The sequence below is a fragment of the Bos taurus genome, chromosome 5 (assembly GCF_002263795.3).
Source record: "Bos taurus isolate L1 Dominette 01449 registration number 42190680 breed Hereford chromosome 5, ARS-UCD2.0, whole genome shotgun sequence".
Taxonomy (NCBI): Eukaryota; Metazoa; Chordata; class Mammalia; order Artiodactyla; family Bovidae; genus Bos; species Bos taurus.
This window is the reverse complement of record NC_037332.1, coordinates 48,947,551-48,967,389: the sequence shown is the minus strand read 5'-3', so window position 1 is coordinate 48,967,389 and position 19,839 is coordinate 48,947,551. Positions and strand designations below refer to the sequence as shown.

At 40.0% G+C, this 19,839-nt stretch overlaps 1 protein-coding gene across 6 annotated transcripts in view; it reads left to right on the top strand.

Moving 5' to 3' along the window:
• The window catches only part of TBC1D30 (TBC1 domain family member 30), a 104,186-nt gene extending 86,425 nt beyond the window's left edge, over positions 1–17,761 (top strand). For 4 of the 6 annotated variants that reach the window (XM_010805228.4, XM_059886949.1, XM_024992489.2 and 1 more), the window contains 5 exons: positions 5,935–6,047; positions 7,875–8,014; positions 10,606–10,812; positions 10,985–11,026; positions 14,177–17,761. In XM_010805228.4, the coding sequence (XP_010803530.1) occupies positions 5,935–6,047; positions 7,875–8,014; positions 10,606–10,812; positions 10,985–11,026; positions 14,177–14,961 (1,287 nt within the window). In that variant the 3' untranslated portion in view covers positions 14,962–17,761. The remainder of the gene's footprint in view (positions 1–5,934; positions 6,048–7,874; positions 8,015–10,605; positions 10,813–10,984; positions 11,027–14,176) is intronic. The other 2 variants (XM_010805227.4, XM_002687545.7) reach the window with 1 other exon arrangement.
• Positions 17,762–19,839: the final 2,078 nt, after the last annotated feature.

Here is a 19,839-nt window from a genome sequence, read left to right as displayed (position 1 = left end):
TAAAAGCATCTCCTTCTTTGATTCACCACATTTTCCTTGTACCACTCTTGTGAGCCTTCATCACATTCTACCTTGATTTGAGGCTGGATTTTATTTCCTCAGAGATATTATGAATTCCTGGAGGACAGGGACTCTTTTCTCATAATATGTAGCACTTGACCTTCTCCTAGAAAGAAACGAGAAAGAAAGTGAAGTCGCTCAGTTGTGTCTGACACTTTGCGACCCCATGGACTGTAGCCTGCCAGGGTCCTTCGTCGGTGGGATTTTCCAGGCAAGAATACTGGAGTGGGTTGTCATTTCCTTCTCCAGGGGATCTTCCCAACCCAGGGATCGAACCCAGGTCTTCTGCACTGCAGGTAGACTATTTACCATCTGAGCCACCAGGGAGATACTGCCTTCTCCTGCTGCTGCTGCTGCTGCTAAGTCGCTTCAGTCATATCTGACTCTGTGCAATCCCATAGACGGCAGCCCACCAGGCTCCCCCGTCCCTGAGATTCTCCAGGCAAGAACACTGGAGTGGGTTGCCATTTCCTTCTCCAATACATGAAAGTGAAAAGTGAAAGTCAAGTCGCTCAGTCATGTCCGACTCTTTGTGATCCCATGGACTGCAGCCTACCAGGCTCCTCCGTCCATGGGATTTTCCAGGCAAGAGTACTGGAGTGGGGTGCCATCGCCTTCTCCGCCATAATGCCTAACGTAGTGCTAAGAATCCCCGTGGCTGCTCCATGGATACACAGAAGTATAAAACATTAGAATTTGAGGCAGTGTTTTTCAAACTTGACTGCGTATAAGCAACATGTCCGGAGTGTATTAAAAGGCAGATATTTGGCCCATGGGTCGTGGTTATGCAAGTGGTTTGAACTAACACTTATAGAAACACTGGTTTGAAAGACTCTTAAAGGTCCAGTAACCTAATTCTGTCACTTAACAGAGAAGAAACTAAGACATGGAGAGTGAGCATCTTGCCATATTCTTGGGTTGTCTAGTGGCAGGCCCAGAACTGGTGGGATCCAAGCTCAACACGTGGCCTGCTGCTGCTCCTTGCCACCCAACACAGGGTTTCCACCTTATTCAAAACATGTCTTTCTAAAATCCGAAATCCCTTTTAGAAGAATGGCAACATTTTATTTCACCTGAAGTTTAAACATTGTAAATGATAGATACATTGCACTTTGTCTTCTGGGAATTTCCTATCTTAGATACCAGGAGAAAAGAGAGCCCCCTCTTTACTTTGCTTTAAGAGAATCCTAGAAGGAAAAATGTAGACTGTGGCTTGATTGATTAGATTTCATTTTAGCAGCATTTCTCCTGCCGAGGAAAACATCTGGTAAAGATGAACTGAGCCTAATTTTGTAGAACTTACGATTTCATGTTTTTTGTAAAACATGTCAGTGATGAAAAAGAGAAATACTATTCCTTTTCAGCAGTACCTAAATATAAATGTCTATTTAAATGCATGTTGGTAGTTTGGGCAGTAAATAGACTTGTTGGTTTTCCTTGACATCGTAGAGTATTAAGGAAAGAAATGCTGAATTTCATTTCAAGCGCTCTCTTTTCTATATTTACTCCTTAAGAAAATTAATTCAGTGGCTATGATCCAATTACGGTAGACCTTAAGTCTGTCAGCAAACTTGAAATGATGAAAAATCCAATCAGATGAAAAATGTGGACCACATACAAGATCTTTATTTTTGAACTGAAGAGATGCAAAGATTTTCCCTGTTTGGTTTTCCTTATTTCTTTCAGTTCTAGGTGCCATGCACCAAATTATCTACTGGGTTTGTTTGTTTGTTTGTTTTACCATAAATCTCATCACTCTTTTATATTATTAGCAATGGCCATTTAAATAAGAGATAATGTTAGAAAAAGAGGTTGGGAGAATACTGATGAAATAGTTTATATGGATTTTGCTATGCCTTTTGACAAAGTCTCTCATGGATTCTTTGAGAGAAAAGTTATAGGTTTTTTTTTTTTCTAACTGCTCCAGGACTTTGTTGTGGCATGCAATTTTTTTTTTAGTTGTGGCATGTGAACTCTTAGTTGCAGCATGTGGAATTTCATTCTCCGACCAGGGATAGAACTGGGGCCCCCTGCATTGGGAGCACAGAGTCTTAGGAACTAGATCACCGAGAAAATCTCTATAGTTTTGTATATAGTTATTATATATAGAGGGCTTCCCTGGTGGCTCAGCAGTAAAGAATCTGACTGCAATGCAGGAGACCCAGGTTTGATCCCTGGGTCAGAAAGATCCCCTGGAGGAGGGCCTGGCAACCCACTGTAATACTGTTGCCTAGAGAATCCCACGGACAGAGGAGCCTGGCACGCTGTAGTCCATAGTGTCACACAGAGCCAAACATGACTGAAGTGACTAAGCAGCAGCGGCATTATATATAGAAAAGTTAGTTACATGCAATTACTAAACGAGTTTGGAGAAACCTCACCAAAAGTGGTTGTCAATAATTATTTACGGTTACCTGAGGGGAGCTTTCATGTGCCATGAGACTGTTCCCTTTTTCTATCAGTGATGAAATGGAAATCACATGGATGTGAATGCTTGTCCAATAGAAGGATACCATTTGATTATTAGTGCTGTCAAAAATGAAACTGTCTTGGCTTGCAAAATTGTGTGGGACCATAACTGGAAGTGTTCAAGCAACACCCTTATGATCAAATGTTGGAGATGCTCTAGAGGGCGCTCTTGCATGGGAGGGAGGTTGAACTAAATTATTTTTAAATTCCTTTTTAAGATACTATTTGTGTACTATACTTTGGCTCTAAGATAATTAGTAAAAGTCCTTTCTTGAAATCAGTTGTAAATCTCTGATTTGCACAGTTGAGTACCTGGAGCTTCTCAGGTATCCTGAGGACTGTGGTGGTATGTCATGTACCTTCATGCGATAAATATGTCTGCTGACAAGTGAGACCTTTAAGTAAGTGAGTGAATACATGCGAAATACTACAAGGACATTTCTTTCAGAAACACTGATTTATACTTTAAAGGGTTAACTAAAAGTAAATTATAGAGAAAGGAAGAGCAGGAAAAGAGCATGAATCCCAGTGGAGCCGGTGTTCTTTTTGGTTCAATGGCTTTAGCTGAACGGCCCTTGAAGGAGCTTGGTAAGACCCCAGACCGTTTACTCTGGGGCAGGATGGGACAGAGTAGGGCCAAGATGTACTCCTCTTTCTTTTCTTACACACTTCCTTCATGAGTCTGGGCCAAGGAGTTTTCTGATAACTTTTAATAAAATAAGCAGAATTAAAAGGTGACTTTTCAGCTAGACATCTCACTGATTGTCTCCAGTGAGACATCTTCCTTCATTTGTAGAGAATTTTGAAATTCCTAACATTAGTAATTTCATTTTTTAATAGTGAAATTTATTTTTAATTGAAGGATATTTGCTGCACAATATTGTATTGGTTTCTGCCAGACATCAGCATGAATCAGCCATAGGTATACCTGTATCCCTCCCTCTTGAACCTCCCTCCTAGTAATTCCATCTTTTAAACTTGAATCCCAATGATATGGGTTTGTTTATGGAGATATGATTGACATATAGCATATTAGTTTCAGGTGTACAACATAATGATTCGGTATTTGTATATATTGTGAAATGATCACAAAAGTCCAGTCAACATCCATCACTGTGCATAATTAAGACTTTTAAAAAATATTCATTTATTTATTTATTTTGCTGCACCAGATCTTAGTTGCAGTATGTGGTGTCTAGTTCCCTGACCATGGATCAAAGCTGTACTGGCATTCTGTGCTGTCAGTAAAGCAGCTTTTTGGGCAGTGAACTGATGGCAGCCTTTGTGGCATCAAAGAGATTGTACTCTGACCATGTTATTAATGAAATGATATGAAGTATTTCAGGCAACAGAATGTATTAAAATAATATGACAAAATGTACACACCCATGACCCAGTTTAAGAAATAAAACATTAACAACACAGGTGAACACCCTCATGTACTCCTCTCAGGTCCTGCTCCTCTCAGAGGTAACCACCATCCTTCACTTTTTCATGATGAGTTTCATGCCTTCACTTCTCAGATGAAGAAAAGCAGGCACAGAGAGGTTGGGAAGCAGCATAATCTCACATTCCGGACTAATGGGAGCCACAGGGCACCTTCTGCTTCTTTCCAGGGGGAAACAGTTCACTGTTAGTACATTTGTGCTGCTTCTCAGCCATTTTGGTACACGGCTCTTCCTGGACTTAGGACGGGGTTATATGCAGATAAACTCATCATACACTGAAAATGTATTTAATACACCTAACATACCAAACATCACAGTTCATCCTAGCCTGCCTTAAACATGAAGACATTTATGTTTAACCTATACTTAAACACTGCCTTAAACACTCAGGACACTTATGTTAACCTGTACTTGGGCAGCATCATCTGACATTAAGCCTGTTTTATAATGGCAAGTTGAATAACCCATATAATTTATTGAATGCTGAACTGCAAGTGAAAAACAGAACAGTTGTCTGGGTCCAGAATGGTTGTAAATATACTGTTTGTTTCCCCTCGTGATCACTTGGCAGATGGGGAGCTTGATTGCCTAGCATCATGAGAGAGTATCTTTGGCACATTGTAAGCCCAGGAAGAGATCCAAATTCAGAATTCAAAGAAGGGTTTCTACTGAATGCATATCGCTTTTGCACCACCATAAAGAGGAAAAATCATTTAAGTTGAACTGTTGTGAGTCAGGGACTGTCTGTGATCAAGTATGCATGAGATAAATTGATTTAGAGAGGACTTTTGTGGTCTTGATACACTTGTAACTTTGCACAGTAAGCAATGGAGAATCAAAGGAATGGTAGCCAGCATTTCTGTGTTTGGAGTCTTGGGATGTTACACTAAGGTATAAGTGGATAAAACGAAGTTTGGAGACAGTCCAATGTGCAGGCTGTTTAGAATCGAGATTTCAGTGGACTGTTCCAGTGGCAGCTCTGAGCTGTGGGGTGAGACTGCAGCGCTAGGAAGCCCCTTTTAGAGCCCTCCTTTTTCTACCTGTGCAGAGATGAGAGATTTCCTAAACCTTCTGAATAGAAAAATACTACTTTAAAATATTTTCCTCTAAAAATGTCATCAGGACATTGAATGGCTTCCTAGAAGAAATGAAAGTTCATGTGACTAATATGCATCTTCTGATGAATAAGAGCCCAAAAGATTGAAGAAATGTGTTTGGAGCAATTAAGTTTTTATCAAATTAAGAGAACAAACAAGATGATTTTCTTCTCCCTGGTAGAATGATAGATCATCTTAAAATTCTGGAGGAAGCACAGGTACTTTTCCCATTTTTATTTATAGATTTTTTAACAGCCTATGCTTTACACCCCTGTCACTTCCTTCTTTTTCTTTTTTTTCTTTAAAAATAACAGTTAACAATTTTTGCCTAGAACTCATTCGCAGACATTTGAAAAGGTGGTATCTTTGGAGGAAGCTTGCAGGTGATCATGAGATTGTCCCCCAGATTTAATTTTATCTGGAAGGCTGACATTTGATGTCTATAAAAATCATCAAGGAAAGCTTTGGAAAATGAGCAGTACATATAAAGAAGATTGATGGGTTCTCTGGGAAATAAGTAATAGGGAGCTATGGATTTCTGAATTAACCCATCTATCAAAGGAACAGGGGGATGTCAGACTGTCCTCATTTCTCCCGCTCCACCCCTACCCTGCGTTCACCAGGTGGAGTGCCCAGTCGCAGCTGGATTGATTTGAGGACTCATTATTGTTTTACTTTTTAATTTTTTAAAAATTCTTTTGTCTTTCTCTAAGATAATATTGAAGTGGACTCTCTCCATCCGCTGTGTAAGGAGCAGTCTCTACCTCTTCACACCCAAATCATAGAACTTTCATGTCTTCGCAGGACTGATAAAGTTAAGACCACGATTTCAGACATGGCATTTCGTTCTTGTTTTCCAGACTGTTTATTCTATGGCTCCATTCCCCTTTCCACAATTGGCAGAGTTGAGGGAAAAATACACTTACAACATTACACCGTTCCCTGCCACAGTTAAGCCCACCTCAATTTCTGGGTAAGATCTTTTTTTCTTTTTGCCTTGTTATTTTCATGATGAAAGACTTAATATTTTGCTATTTATATTTATTGAACCTCAGAAATACATTCAAAATAGCTTGGTGCTTAAAATCTGAGTATCTCTTTCCCAAAGGCTTTGATTTAAATTCAGGAGGAAGATTTTTGAAAGTGTTACTTTTCGAAGAAGGTTGGGACATAAACTGAAAGGGTATTTAGCAACCCTACACCTTATTTAAAAATATCAAATATTAAAAATTTCAGTAATTTAAAAAGTATAGAATTGGTGCCTGAAGAGACAGATGAGCTAATTTAAAATACTGTGGTGACCAGAAATTGACAAATATATGTACATAGGAATTTAATATATGAAAATGTACATCACAGTGAAATGATATACTATTTAGTAAGTGGTACTGGGCCTATGAGACTCAATCTGGAAAGAAAGAAAATAGGAGTCATACTTTATACCACACATCAGGATAAATTCCATATAGATGAGAGAGTTAAATGGAAAAAAAATGAAATAATAAAATAAGCAGCAGAAAATATGGAAGGATGTCTTTATTTCTTTGTAATTGGGAAGGTGTTAATAACTCAAAATTTTAAAGATAAAGGAAAAAATTAAGCACTTTAAAAATAATTTTCTGCTTGACTACAACCAAAACAGAGCCAAAAAACAAACAAACAAAAAACACCTCCATAAGCAGACAAAAAAATACTTGTGGAAAAATATTTGTAACTGATTTCTCTCATGTATAAGTTTCTTAGAAGTCCATAAGAAAATGACCACCCAACTGAAAAATGATGAAAGGAGGGGAATAGGCCGTTTACGTAAAAGGCAGCATCACTTAGAATCAGGGAAATGCAAAGTGAGATTGTGAGATTAAAGTGAGATTTAGATTCTGTTTTTTCACCTATCAGATTGACAAAACTTTAAAAGGTCGGTGTGCTCTCTGTCGATAAGGCTATAGGGAAACAGACACTCTTACACTTTGCTGATGAGAGGTTAATTACCATAGGATTTGGGGCAGGCAATTTGACAGTATTTCCTCAGATTTTAATGCACATATCCTTTGATCCAGCAATTCTACCTTTCTGATTTATCCCACAAATATATTTGTACACATGCAAAACACAGTGTGTATAAGGTTATTAACTGCAGTGATGTTTGTAATAGTATAATATTGGAAACCACTCAAGTGTGCATCATTAATAGCCTAGTCCATAACATGGACTATATAGATACAGTACAGTACATGCATACACATGATTATGTATACGTATATGCAGTATAGTGCAGCTGCTAGAAAGATGAGGAAGAAGCTCTGTGTGTGAATACAGAGACTCTTTTTTCAGTTGAACAAAAGCAAGGTGCAGAAAAGTGTACTCATAGATAGTATGCTAATACTTATGAAAAAGAGGAGAAAAATAAGATTAGTCATATTTGCTTATTTACCTGATAACAAAGCTGAAGAATACATCAGAAATGAGTAACAGTGATCACCTATGGGGATTATGTGAGGCAAGAACCAGGCAGAAGTTGAACAAGGATGGGAGATGGACTTTATATTGGGTTGGCCAAAAGATTTGTTTGGGTTTTCCTGTAACATCTTGCAGAAAAACCAAATGAACTTTTTGGCTAACCTAATATATAGTTATATAATAACTATATAGATATATTAAAATGTGTATTATAAATATAATTATATAAATGTGTTATATAAATTATAGCATATATGTATGTCATTTAAATCATGTAGGTATGTTACTTAAAAGTAATGCCACTATTTTTTTGAATATTGCTTTTTCTTTTATGTTTTCCAAGACGACATGGTAAGGTCAGAGACAGCGATGAAGAGAATGACCCAGATGATGAAGATGTCATTGCTAATGCAGTGGGGTGTCTCGGACCTTTCAGTGGACTCCTGGCACCTGAACTGCAGAAGTACCAGAAGCAAGTTAAAGGTAAAGAGGTGGCCTCTGTTAGATAATCACAGTGTGTTGGTTCACTATGGGCAGGGTATTATTATTGTGGCCTATAATATATAATATATTGTGGCCTATTGTTTCCTGAACTGATTACCACTGTTAAAGATCTTCATTAGAAGTATCTTCTCTGTTACTTTATCATTTGAGAGGATCTCTCTGTTATGTGTCACACACATCATACATATTTCTTTTTCTTTATGATTAGTTTTGCTTTCCACTCATCTGATTCAAGTTTGTGTGCTTAGTTCCTTAGCACAGAGCCAGACATATAATAGATGCTTACTATATTCTGTTTGAGTTTAATTGGATTCATTATAGACTAACTTCTTTTCCACTATAGAAATATTCTCTAAAGCCAAAACATTATGGTAGCCTCTATTTGAATTTCAGTGACCAGAAACGTATTATCTCATAGGACATTCTGCTAAATTCCTCTGCTTAGCCCAAGGTTTCTAGATTTGAAAAGATAACTTCCACTTACCAGTTCTGATTATCAATAGTTCTTCTGTTCAGAGCAAAACAGAACAAGTCTGCTCCCTCTTCTGCTGGATGTCTCTTGGATCTTGAGACCAGTCATCATATCCCCTAGAGCTTTCTCCATGGTTCAGAATTTCTTAAAGATATGTCTTCCAGAACTTTTAATATTCTATAAATTCACCTCTAAATGTCCTGCAGTTTGCTAGTATTCTTCTTAAAAATGGTACTTTAAATTGAATTCCATGCTGTTTGTTTTTTCCTTACAGAGAACAGACTTGCTGTGAAGTCTGGGCATTATCCATGCAATGAACTCTTTTAAGCAGTTTGTTGTTCTCCCACTATGATCTTTCCTATCTTGGGTGGCAGTTCTTCCCTTAGGACATTTAATTCTGCCTCTTCAAGTTTGAAGACCATTTTCCTTGCTGGAAGAGTACAGAAACAAAAGATGGCAGGCACCTCTGCATTCTCTCTGCCATCTGCTAGCTTTATACTGCCATTTCAAAGTCATGAGCTATTTTCTCTTTTTTTGTTCTTCATGCTTTTTTTGTTTGTTCATTTTGTTGTTGGTGTTTTGGTCGTGGTAGTTTTAACCCTCAGCATGTTTTGTATTTTAACCTGCTTAATGTTCAGTTCATGTCATTTTGTGTGTGTGTCCTTGGTATGCACTCCCTTGTCATCTTTTGAAATGACTTAAAAAAAAATCTGAACTCAACCAGGGTTCTGTTGATTTTGTAATGTCTTCTTCCTTCTCTTTTGTTGCCTGAATTTTAGCTTTTGGTTTCCAGCCATGGGATCAATATGTATTACAACTCTAACGTTTTGAATCTAACATTATAATGTATTATTAACTCTAACATTTTTATAGTTTGGGTCTATGTTCCATTTTTCTACCCTGTTATTTTTTCTGTGCAACTATGTACTCTGGTTTGACATGGTAACTTTCTCCTAAATTTCATCATTAGTCTTTGTTGTTGGTTTTACTTTAGTTTAGATTAGCAGATCTCCTTTTAATTTTCTTCTCCTTAGAGAAGTATTTTCAATAAACATATCAGATATTCAGTCTTTATCTGAATAACGCTTTCAGCAGATGTTAGGATACTTAAAATCCCCTAATAATCTTTGTTTTTAAAGCTTGTCCCCAGGCTGGTTTTACATACTGTGTTAGAAAAATCTCAATTTATCCCCTTTTGCCTGTGTGACATGGGAGTGTATTCTCACACAGTACTTATTTCTGTTTCTTGGCTTCCTTGGTGGCTCAGATGGTAAAGAATCTGCCTGCAATGCGGGAGACCCAGGTTCAATCCCTGGGTCGGGAAGATCCCCTGGAGAAGGAAATGGCAACCCACTCCAGTATCCTTACCTGGGAAATCCCATGGACAGAGGAGCCTGGCAGGCTATAGTATACAGGGTTGCAAAGAATCAGATACGACTGAGTGACTAACACTTTACATTTTCATACTTGGATGTAATCTCAAATTTAAGGGATAAATCTAGTTGTTGGTGTCACAGGAGCAGAAACCACACCAGATATAACAAACATAACAGAGAGTCAGGAAATGCTTATTAAATGAATAAAAACATTAATTTCTAGTGGTACTGTGTTCTGAAGTCTTAATAATCTTGTCTTGCTATTTTTAACTAAGGAAAAAACTCACTTTTAATGCCTAACTAAACCCTGCAAACGGACGATCCCTTGTAAATTCTTGTGCAGTTATATGGAAATCTGTACCCTGACTTTAGACAGCTAGAGTTGTATTTTTCTAAGGGAAGTTTAGGAAATGGCAGTGATTTTTATCTGGAAACAGCTGACCTTATGTCCATATAATGATCAAAGTGGTAATAAAATCAAACAATGAACCCACACAGCTCATTTCAGATTACAGTTAGGCTAATAAGAAAATGAGGAAGTATTTTCAGGACCAAATAAAAACAAGTACTAGACACATTCTAGTATACCTGGATTTTTTCTGTGGTTCAGAATTTCCTGGAGGTTAAGATACTACCCTGGGTTATATAGTGTCATCAATTCCCACTTAGTTCTATTCTCCCCCAGTGACACCATCTCCTTGGCTCTCTTCCCTGGAATACAGAATCAAATGGGGACCAGAGTCTGAGATCCAATAACATTGCAGAACTGAGTCCAGGAGCCATCAATTCCTGCCGAAGTGAATACCATGCAGCTTCTAACAGTATGATGATGGAACGCATGACCACAGATATCAATGCACTGAAGCGGCAATATTCTCGGATTAAAAAGAAGCAGCAGCAACAGGTTCATCAGGTGTATATCAGGGCAGGTAATATACTTCTTTGAGTTAATTTCAGCTGTGTGTCAACTTGTGCAAGTCGACACAAGTATTTCTAGAATGGCCTGGAGATTACTGCTCAACTCTGGCTCAGCACCCACCAACACAGCTGGCAGGAGACAACAGCATCTTTACCTTTTCACTTTTTATTTTATCTTATCAGGCTCTAAAGAAGAAAAAGGTCCCAAGGACCAGGCAGCTGATGGTATCGAACACCTCTTTGCTTTTGGAGACGGGTTTACAAATGATGAGAATGTTGCAAAGCCATGCGATCCTTGGATCTGAGACATATTGGAGCTCTTGCTTCTTAAGCTCCAGGCATTTGGAAGTGGAATTTAGTCGTCTGTGTACTAGTAAATTAAGCTATTCTTCAGCCATTTAGATAGTCATATAACAGATGTTGTGATCAGAGGAAAAGGAAAAGTCCATTTCTGTGCCTGGCTGATGGGTTAGCAGCATCTTGGGAGTCTGCTGAGAAGAACACAGTTGTACTGTAGTTGGAGTTGCTCTTTTCCAAGGATTGTTGAGCTTCTTTTTTTCTTTAAATTCCCCGAATCCCAGTGAACAGTCTATTTTATTATTTAATATATGCTGATTTGGGAATTGATTTGTCTTATTCTAAGTGAAATCCTAATGAAAATGATGCCAGTCCAGAGTTAACCACGGTATAAATTTGACATGTTTTTAAGAGACTGGTAAGCATGTGACTGTCTTGCACAAAAACTGAATTTACCTTTTACTTGTTGGGAAGAAGTAGGCAACTTCTTGAAGATTCTTACTTTATCCTGAATCATTATAAAAATCTATCACAAAAGAAACTAAAAACTATAACACTTTAATTTTCAAAGCATTGATGCATACATGTCCTTATTTGTCCTTAAATCTACAAGGAAAGCAAGAACAGATGTTTTCATATCCTTGTGAAAAATAAGGAGATGGTAATTCAGGAAGGCTTAGCAATTGTCTAGGATTATATAGCTATATTGAGTGGTCAGGCCAGGGCTATAACCCCCATGTTTTGATTCTTTATATAGTTCTGTTTGAACCACTTTCAAAAGCTTTGGATGGGATGTTGAACAGTTGCCTTTGGGTACTAAATCAGCCCACTGTTTGGACTGTAGTCTGTACTGTATGTACAGACATACAGAACTATGGTCTATAGGTCAAATTCTGCTCAATGTCTGTTTTTATAAATACAGTTTTATTGGAACACAGGCATGCCCATTTGTCTGCAGATTGTCTATGATGGCTTTCACTTCAGTGGCAACAATATTTATAGTCTGGTCCTTTATAGGAAAAGTTTGCTGACCCCTACTCTAGATCATGGTTTCTGTGGTTATTTTTAGAGAAATATTGGTACTCAAGGGCAAAGTTCAAGAACATTACTTCTCAGACTTTAGTGTGAATATGCATTGCTTGGGGATATGTTAAAATGAAGAATCTGCTTCCTGTAGCTGTGGGGTGGGGCTAAGATATGCATATACTATAAGCCTCTAGGTGATGCCACTGCTGCTGGGTGAGGATTGCACGTTGAGTAGAAAGGTTTTGGAGATTGTATAGGTTAGGATTAGCAGTACAGGTGGAGAGAGTGAAATTCAGCTAGAGGCAAAAGTTCCCAGCTTCTGGGAAGTCCCTGGTGGTCCAGGGTTTTACACTGCCAATGCAGGGGGCACAGGTTTGATCCCTGGTCGGGGAACTAAGATCCCACATGCTGCGTTGTGTGATCAGAACAAACAAAAATCCTCAGCTTCTGAGATTTAAAGAAAGGTGGTGAGGATGGTGATTGAGGTACCAACTTTCTAGGTTAGGGAGGACAGGAAGTTAAGCATTTTAGTCCTAATAGATTCTGTTTTTATGAAGAAATTGGAGAAAAAGTTGTTTGCTTGGGAGTAAGTTGAAGGTTGTGTAGGAGCTTAAAGAAGGAATGAAAATTTAGATTGAACACTGAAAGCAATGGGAGAGGGAAAGAAAGTTTGTTCAGTACAATTGAGGACCTAAAAAAATAGGAAGTTATGAATTTAAGGAATATCAATCCACATAACTGTGTGAATCCCCCATTCCCCTCACCGCTACCCCCAGCAGCTTTTAGCTCCCATTTTGGAAAAGAGAACATGAATTGTGGCTCTAGAGTGGAGTTTTGTCGGGCATGTGTGGTACAGCCACAGGGATGCTGAAACATGTGGTTATTGATGAGGTGTGGTCCAAGGGATCAGCCATGCTCCTAGCAGGGTGGTGGTGGTGTAAGGCAGCCGCAGAGACAGTGAGAGATTATGAGAAGACTGGGGATCAAGGAATCGAAGTCTCTATGGTTCATTACCAAGAATAGTTACATCCAAGGTCTGAGAGCTAGAAGAGTCAAAGAGAATAGGAGAGTCCAATATTTTTCATGTGAGGCAGATCTGGGTGATGTTTAGGAAGGAACTGGACAGGTTGAGGATGGGTCAGTCACAGAGGCTGTGATGTAACTCAGGGAGGTAAGAGGACATAGAGCGAAGGGGAAACAGGTGTCCAAGTTTCACTGAAGACTGGCCTGTGACCAGAGGTAGAGAGGTGAGAGCAGTTGAGAAGCACAGAAGGGAGGATGACCACAACCACATGACCCAGGTGATGTCAGAAGGAAGGCTGCTCACACAAAGATGGTCTTTTTCTGCTACTTCTGCCTGCAGCTCTTGTCCCTGGGGCTATGAGTATGCAAACTTCATTGAAAACAGGGGCTTGGTCATCGCCACAGGAGGGAGACAGTACTACTATAGTGTCTTCCAGGAGAACCCAATTTTGGGTGCTTTCCTGTTTTCAGTTTGCTTTCAGAGTCTGTTAAGGACACAGGAGTGGACCTGGGACCAGGCACTTGATGTCTGTGATGTCACGGCGTTTTTACCACCTCCTTTCACTTCTCTCATTCTGCTGTCTCTCACTTAATAACATGCAGTGTGTGGTTTTCCCACCTCTCAGATGCTGACAGCTGGTAATCCATACGGTCATAGTGTTTGACTTATTATTTAAAAAAAAATTTTTTTTCCAAAGATTTCCTAGATATATAACCTGGGAGGTTGCTTCTCAGAAGCAAAGTTCTCTGTAGAAAACATTAGAGAGCCTGGACTCTAACTGGTAATAAGGGGTCAGAGTCTGTTCCCTTTTGTGTCCTCAGCCCCTTGTCTCCTCTGTATTAAGGGAGAGAATCGGTACCCCAGGCTCAAGGACTGAATTCAGTTTCTGCTGCCTTCAGTTACATGACTCTGTCCTTACCTGGGAAATATGTGGGCAGTGGGCAGGGACAGCCTGTCTTGACTCCTCTTCCAAGATGGATGTTTTTCTCTGTGGTACCTTTCACACGACCTTTCAACCTTTCTTTCAGACAAAGGGCCGGTGACCAGCATTCTCCCGTCTCAGGTAAACAGCTCTCCAGTTATAAACCACCTTCTTTTAGGCAAGAAGATGAAAATGTCAAACAGAGCCGCCAAGAATGCTGTCATCCACATCCCTGGTCACACAGGAGGCAAAATATCACCCGTCCCCTATGAAGACCTTAGGACTAAGCTCAATTCTCCATGGCGAACCCACATCCGTGTCCACAAAAAGAACATGGCCAGGACCAAGAGCCAGCTGGGCTGCGGGGACATGGTCGGGCTGATAGAAGAGCAGAGCGAGGGCTCCAAGACTCACACCCTGGGGGCGGCCAAGGCATCTCCTTCCGATTGTGTCGGGACAGCTCAAGGCGGCTGCTCCGACGGCAGCACAGGCAGGACCATCGAAGGGCGGTCTCCGGAGCCAGTGTTTGGGGATGGAGATGCCGATGTGTCTGAGGTCCAGGTGAAGATAGAAGCCTTGGAACTGACCCCAAGGGATGCTGCTGCTGAACCTGAGCCCAGGGTGCCTCCACCCAGCCAGCGGCACTTCCCAGAGCCACCCAATGCCCCGGGAGGAAACAGGGTCCCTGGCAAGGCTCCCCAAGGTGGTAGCCACCCGAAGACCCCCATCTTTAGCCCCTTTCCCAGCGTTAAACCACTGCGGAAGTCCACCGCCGCCAGGAATTTGGGATTATATGGTCCGACAGAAAGAACCCCAACCGTGCACTTTCCTCACATGAGCAGGAGCTTTAGCAAGTCCGGCAGTGGCAACAGCAGCACAAAGAAACGGTGACCTTCTCTCAGAAACTATCCACATTCACCTCTTCACGGTGGCAGGAGGGTTCCAGCTGGATGGATGGCTCCAGATCAGCTCCCGTTGTCCACTGAGAGTGAATCCAGAGGTTCAGAGATGAGCAGCGGTCCTTAAAAAATGGGAATTGGAAATTGTATAATTGGCACTAGAATCGGGATGTCTTCTGATTACCGATACAGTGGGTTCTTGTGGCAAAATAAATATTGTGGTTTTAAAGTGTTTGCCCAACTTTTCCTTGTGAGCTATTTAGAGAAGACTTTGTATCTAGACTGTTAACTCTTCTTCCTTCCCTCCTGTTCTGAGGGCCTTCAGGGTCCCAGTGGCAACCCCCCAAAACTTCCAGTTCTCTGGGTGTTATTAATACTCAAGCATGCACACACTAGCTGGCTAGAACAGAAACTGCAAAAAGAAAGTTAGTTTCTTAGTTGCAAAAAAAAAAAAAAAAAAACTTCCCAATTTCCCTCTTCATGCCCTATTTGGGGCAGCGGGGAAATGTTTGTATGTGGGAGTTTTCCTTCAAGAGTTTTGGCCAGTCTCAAAACTGGTTTTTATTCTTGTGCTGAAGTTCAGGAGAAAAATCTAGACAGCCTTTCCTTCACTTTCTGTTTCTACCTGCAAAATGAAGAAAACCCTCATCTGTTGAAATGTAGGTTCATCACCAACTTGAAGATCTTATACAGGGATCCCAAAGGGAATATGCATTAAGCAATTGCCCCGAACAGCTTGCTGATTCCACTAAGCTTTCCCCGAGCTCCATGTTCTTCTCCTAAGGAGAGTATAGGTCCTCAGCGGTGGGATCTCTGATGGGCTCTACACAGAGCTTGTCTGGCACCCTCCACCATGCAGCTCATTTACCGACCAGCTCTCCACTACAGATGCAGGAAGCCTCTGCTCAAAAACCAGAACATAGTACCTGTAACTCTGTTACTTGAATTTTGTGCTTTTTTGGGGAGGTTGGAGTTCTTTGTTACTTGAACACTGCCTTTTCCTGGAGAAGGCCCCAGTACTTTCTAGCTCTCTCTCACCCCTTCCTCCTCAGAGATAGTACCTGTTATCTCTACTATGCAGATGGGAACCCTGAGTCACCCAGAGGTGAATAACCCTTCAGATACTCCAGGTAAATACTCTCGGTACTCAGTGTGACTCAGCCACGTTTCCTCCAGTGCAATAGGCGGGTTTCATGCTCTTTGTACACAGATGCGTTGGCTACCTAGGTTCTAGAAACCAAGACTTGGAAGCCATTCACTGCACTCCCTCCTGACTCAAAGAACCTTTCGCCAGATGTTACAGAGTGCTGTCATGGCATTTTGTAAAAGCAGTTCTGACCTGCTTATCTGAAAAGGTAGTTTATTAAAAAAAAAAAAACAACAACACTTCATGCAGCTCTCATTTTGGCTGGACAGAAGGCTCACTCCACAACCCCCTTTTCCCACTATCTTTAGAGACAGACTCAGCGATTTTATCCTCGTCCCTGAAAGACCTTGACCAGGCTGGCAGGCATTTTGATGATGCAGACAATATTCATTTGACCTAACTGGAGGATTGCTAATTCTGAAACCAAAACTATAGTTTAAGAAAGGATTTTTTTTCCTATGGAGAGGCACTAATTTTTAGAATAAAATAGAGAATGTGATTGTGTGGGCTTTTTTTGAACAGAAAACATGAGAATGATATATACAATGAGAAGAGTTATTCTTTTTGTGGTATTTTTACCCCTTAAAGAGTTGAAGATAGAAAATCTGAGTAATAAGTTATTGCAGTTTGGGTCTGGAATTTGGTGCTCTCCAAAGTTAGCATGCAGCTTCTTAAAAAGCAACCACACGCACAGCCTGTGTCTTGGAAAGAGTGTAGGTGGAGAGTCGGGATTACTTTGCATAAGAGACCATGTTTTCCAAAGTTAAGCCAGAGATTTCTTCCATCTGCTCAGCCTTTCAGATAAGAATGACTCCACCTTGTATTCTTTTCTCCTCCCCTGTCCCGAGTGACTCAGAAGAGTCCCGTTCCCTGGAGGGATGTCTGATTTGAACAGAGAATTGTTTTTCTTCTCTTGAGTCAGTTTCCAGCTCCCCGAGGGGTCTGAGGTTGGGGAGGTGGGTAATGAGGTGGAGGGTACTTACTGCCGTTCTTAGGCTTGTGCCATCGCTGTCTGCTACCTATCTTAGGGTTTGTAGCACATATTGTACAGTTTCTTGCAGTTGGTCTTCCTGAAGAAAGGGTGGATGTGATGGCATGCAGTTGGGGATAAGTATTTGTTGATAATGAGTAAAGTACTGAAAGGATAATAAATAGTCTTCTGAGTTAAGAATGACCACATCAGGATTTCAAAATCCGACAAATTCCAGTTCAAGCACTCTGTCCTGTTAAAGTGCATGCATTGTACCATGTAATCACCATGTGAATTGGTCAATTTGTGAGCTTTGCCTACTTTAGAAAATAAAGAATCTGTAGTAGCCTGTAGCACACAGCATGTACGAAGACCAGTGTGGACTTTTATCTTCCTTTGTGTTGGGCACTGTACGCCAGCACCAGAAGTACTTACCAAGTAGCGGTTTCTTTATTTGTAGATATGTCTGTACCTCGTCAGCACTATTCTGGGAGTCGATTTATGTCTCTGCACCTCAGTCCTCTTACAAAAGCCTTCAGCTAATCTAAACCTAGTTTGTAATGTCAACATGGGGCTGTAACTGTTTGGAATATTGTATTCCCTCTTTTTGTCTCTCTTGTTCTGAAGAACTGTACTGATCACAGAAATATATGCATAAAGATTCTCATTGTCGTAGCTATTGTGGTGGTGTTTAATCTGAGCGCCTGCATAGAATGCTGTGTGACTGTTCTCATCCTCTTCTCTTTTCCTGTCAACTTCCCCCCAGCCTCCCCCCTGGCCTTTGTTCATGTGAACCAAGGGAGCAGCCCAATAAACTCCAGTGACCCCAGTTTAATCGCTAGGTTGCAAGGTGGCCTATGATCTGCCAGGAACTTGGCAGAATGCTGGGTTCCTCAGTATGAGTAAGAGAGTTTGCTCAAGAATGTGCGTACGTGTGTGTGAATGTATGTGTATAAAATGAATATGTAGATCTTTCATTTCTCTTCGTTGTAATAAAATAAGCAGTAATTTATCTTCCGGGTCTTATGGAATCTAGATGAATAGAGAACTGTGGCCAAGTGTACAGCTGCTGCCATCTCCCCTCATAAAATCTCTCTCTACTCTTTCTGAGCTACTCGTTGTTTTTTTTGCTGCATACAGCCATCATCTGAGGCAGCATTTTAAATATACTATATTTCCTTATTAGAAAAGTGACACGTGGGTTAAGAAGACTTGGAAAACAGAGCACAAGGGACCATCGGTGTTCTGGAATGGGTCTCTCCGCTGTTTGTTTATGTTTGCATGGATACATACACCACTGTCTTCTAAAAGGTGTATTGAGAGCACTAGTTGAAGCTTTGTTTTTCCAAATGCTCTTCTACAGCAGCGTTTCATTGACCAGTATTTCATCATGTGTTCATGCCAGAATTCACACAACAGCATCTTATTGTAAAAGAGATGTCTTTTTTTTTTTTTCATATTGAAGTGTAGTTGATTTACAATATTATGTTAGTTTCAGGTATATAATAATTAATTTGGTTATACATAGATCTGTATATTGTTTTTTAGATTCTTTTCCATTATAGTTTAACATGAGATAGTGAATATAATTCCCTGTGCTATACAGTAAATCATTGTTTATCTATTTTATATATGGTAGGGTGTATCTCAAACTGGTATTTTTTGGTTATAGATAGTACTGGAAAGACTGCCCTAACACTTATATCTTTGTGCACAGACCTAAGAATTTTCTTAGGGTGTGTTCATCCAAATGGAGTTGGCAAGGTCAGAAAGTACGTGAATTTCTAAGATATATATATATATAAATAAGATATGTATATATATAAAAATAAGATATATATATATATGATATATATATATAAAAGATATATATAAATAAATATATGTATATATTTATCTCCACCTCCAAATTGCTATACTTGAAGACTGAAGTAACTACAGAAGTACTCAATGAAAATGCCTTTTTTTTTTGGTCCCTAGGGCCTCCAGAATTGATAGAAACAATGATAATAGGCATTCATATCTCATCCCTGACTTTTAAGAAAACCATTAAGTAGGATGTTTCCTGAGGTTCTTGGTAGGTATCTTTTAACAGGTTAAGGAAAGTACCTTTTATTCTTTGCTCACTAAGAGTTTTTAAAAAATCAACACATATTTAACTTTATCAAATGATCCCTAAATTGCATCCTTTGAAAAGGCAGTGATGCTTAAGACTTTGTATCTTGAACTTGAGAAAATAGCTATTACCAAGTTTCATCAAAGCATATTAAGGTATTTTAGAGTTGGAAGTGATAGTGATGAAAGTCCTATGTGCAAATTTTCATAGCAATATTAAATTTACTAGAGGAAATTTGGAAATAATGTAAACATCTGAGGACATGGATAACAGTTGCATGAATTATGGTTCGTATACAAAGTGGAAGTGTAAGGGCCCATGTGTGTTTGGACCATTGACATGGTGGTTCTCTTATCTTCATGAGGCAGTTCAGGTGAAAATTTCAGCGAAATCTGTAATCACAGAATCACTGGATACAGCTATGAATGGGAGGCCCTTACTGGATGATGGCTGAAACCGGAACCGTGCAATTTGGCTGTTCCACAGAGGCAGTCTGGGCTCAGTTAAATGGGGACTGAATGGAGATACGAAGACACTTGGGGTTGGTTCAGCTCCCATGAGGTTCCCTGCTGGCCATCTCCTGAAGCTGAGTCTACTTCCTGGTGTGCAGCTCTGATCAAACCCATTGACCTTTTTG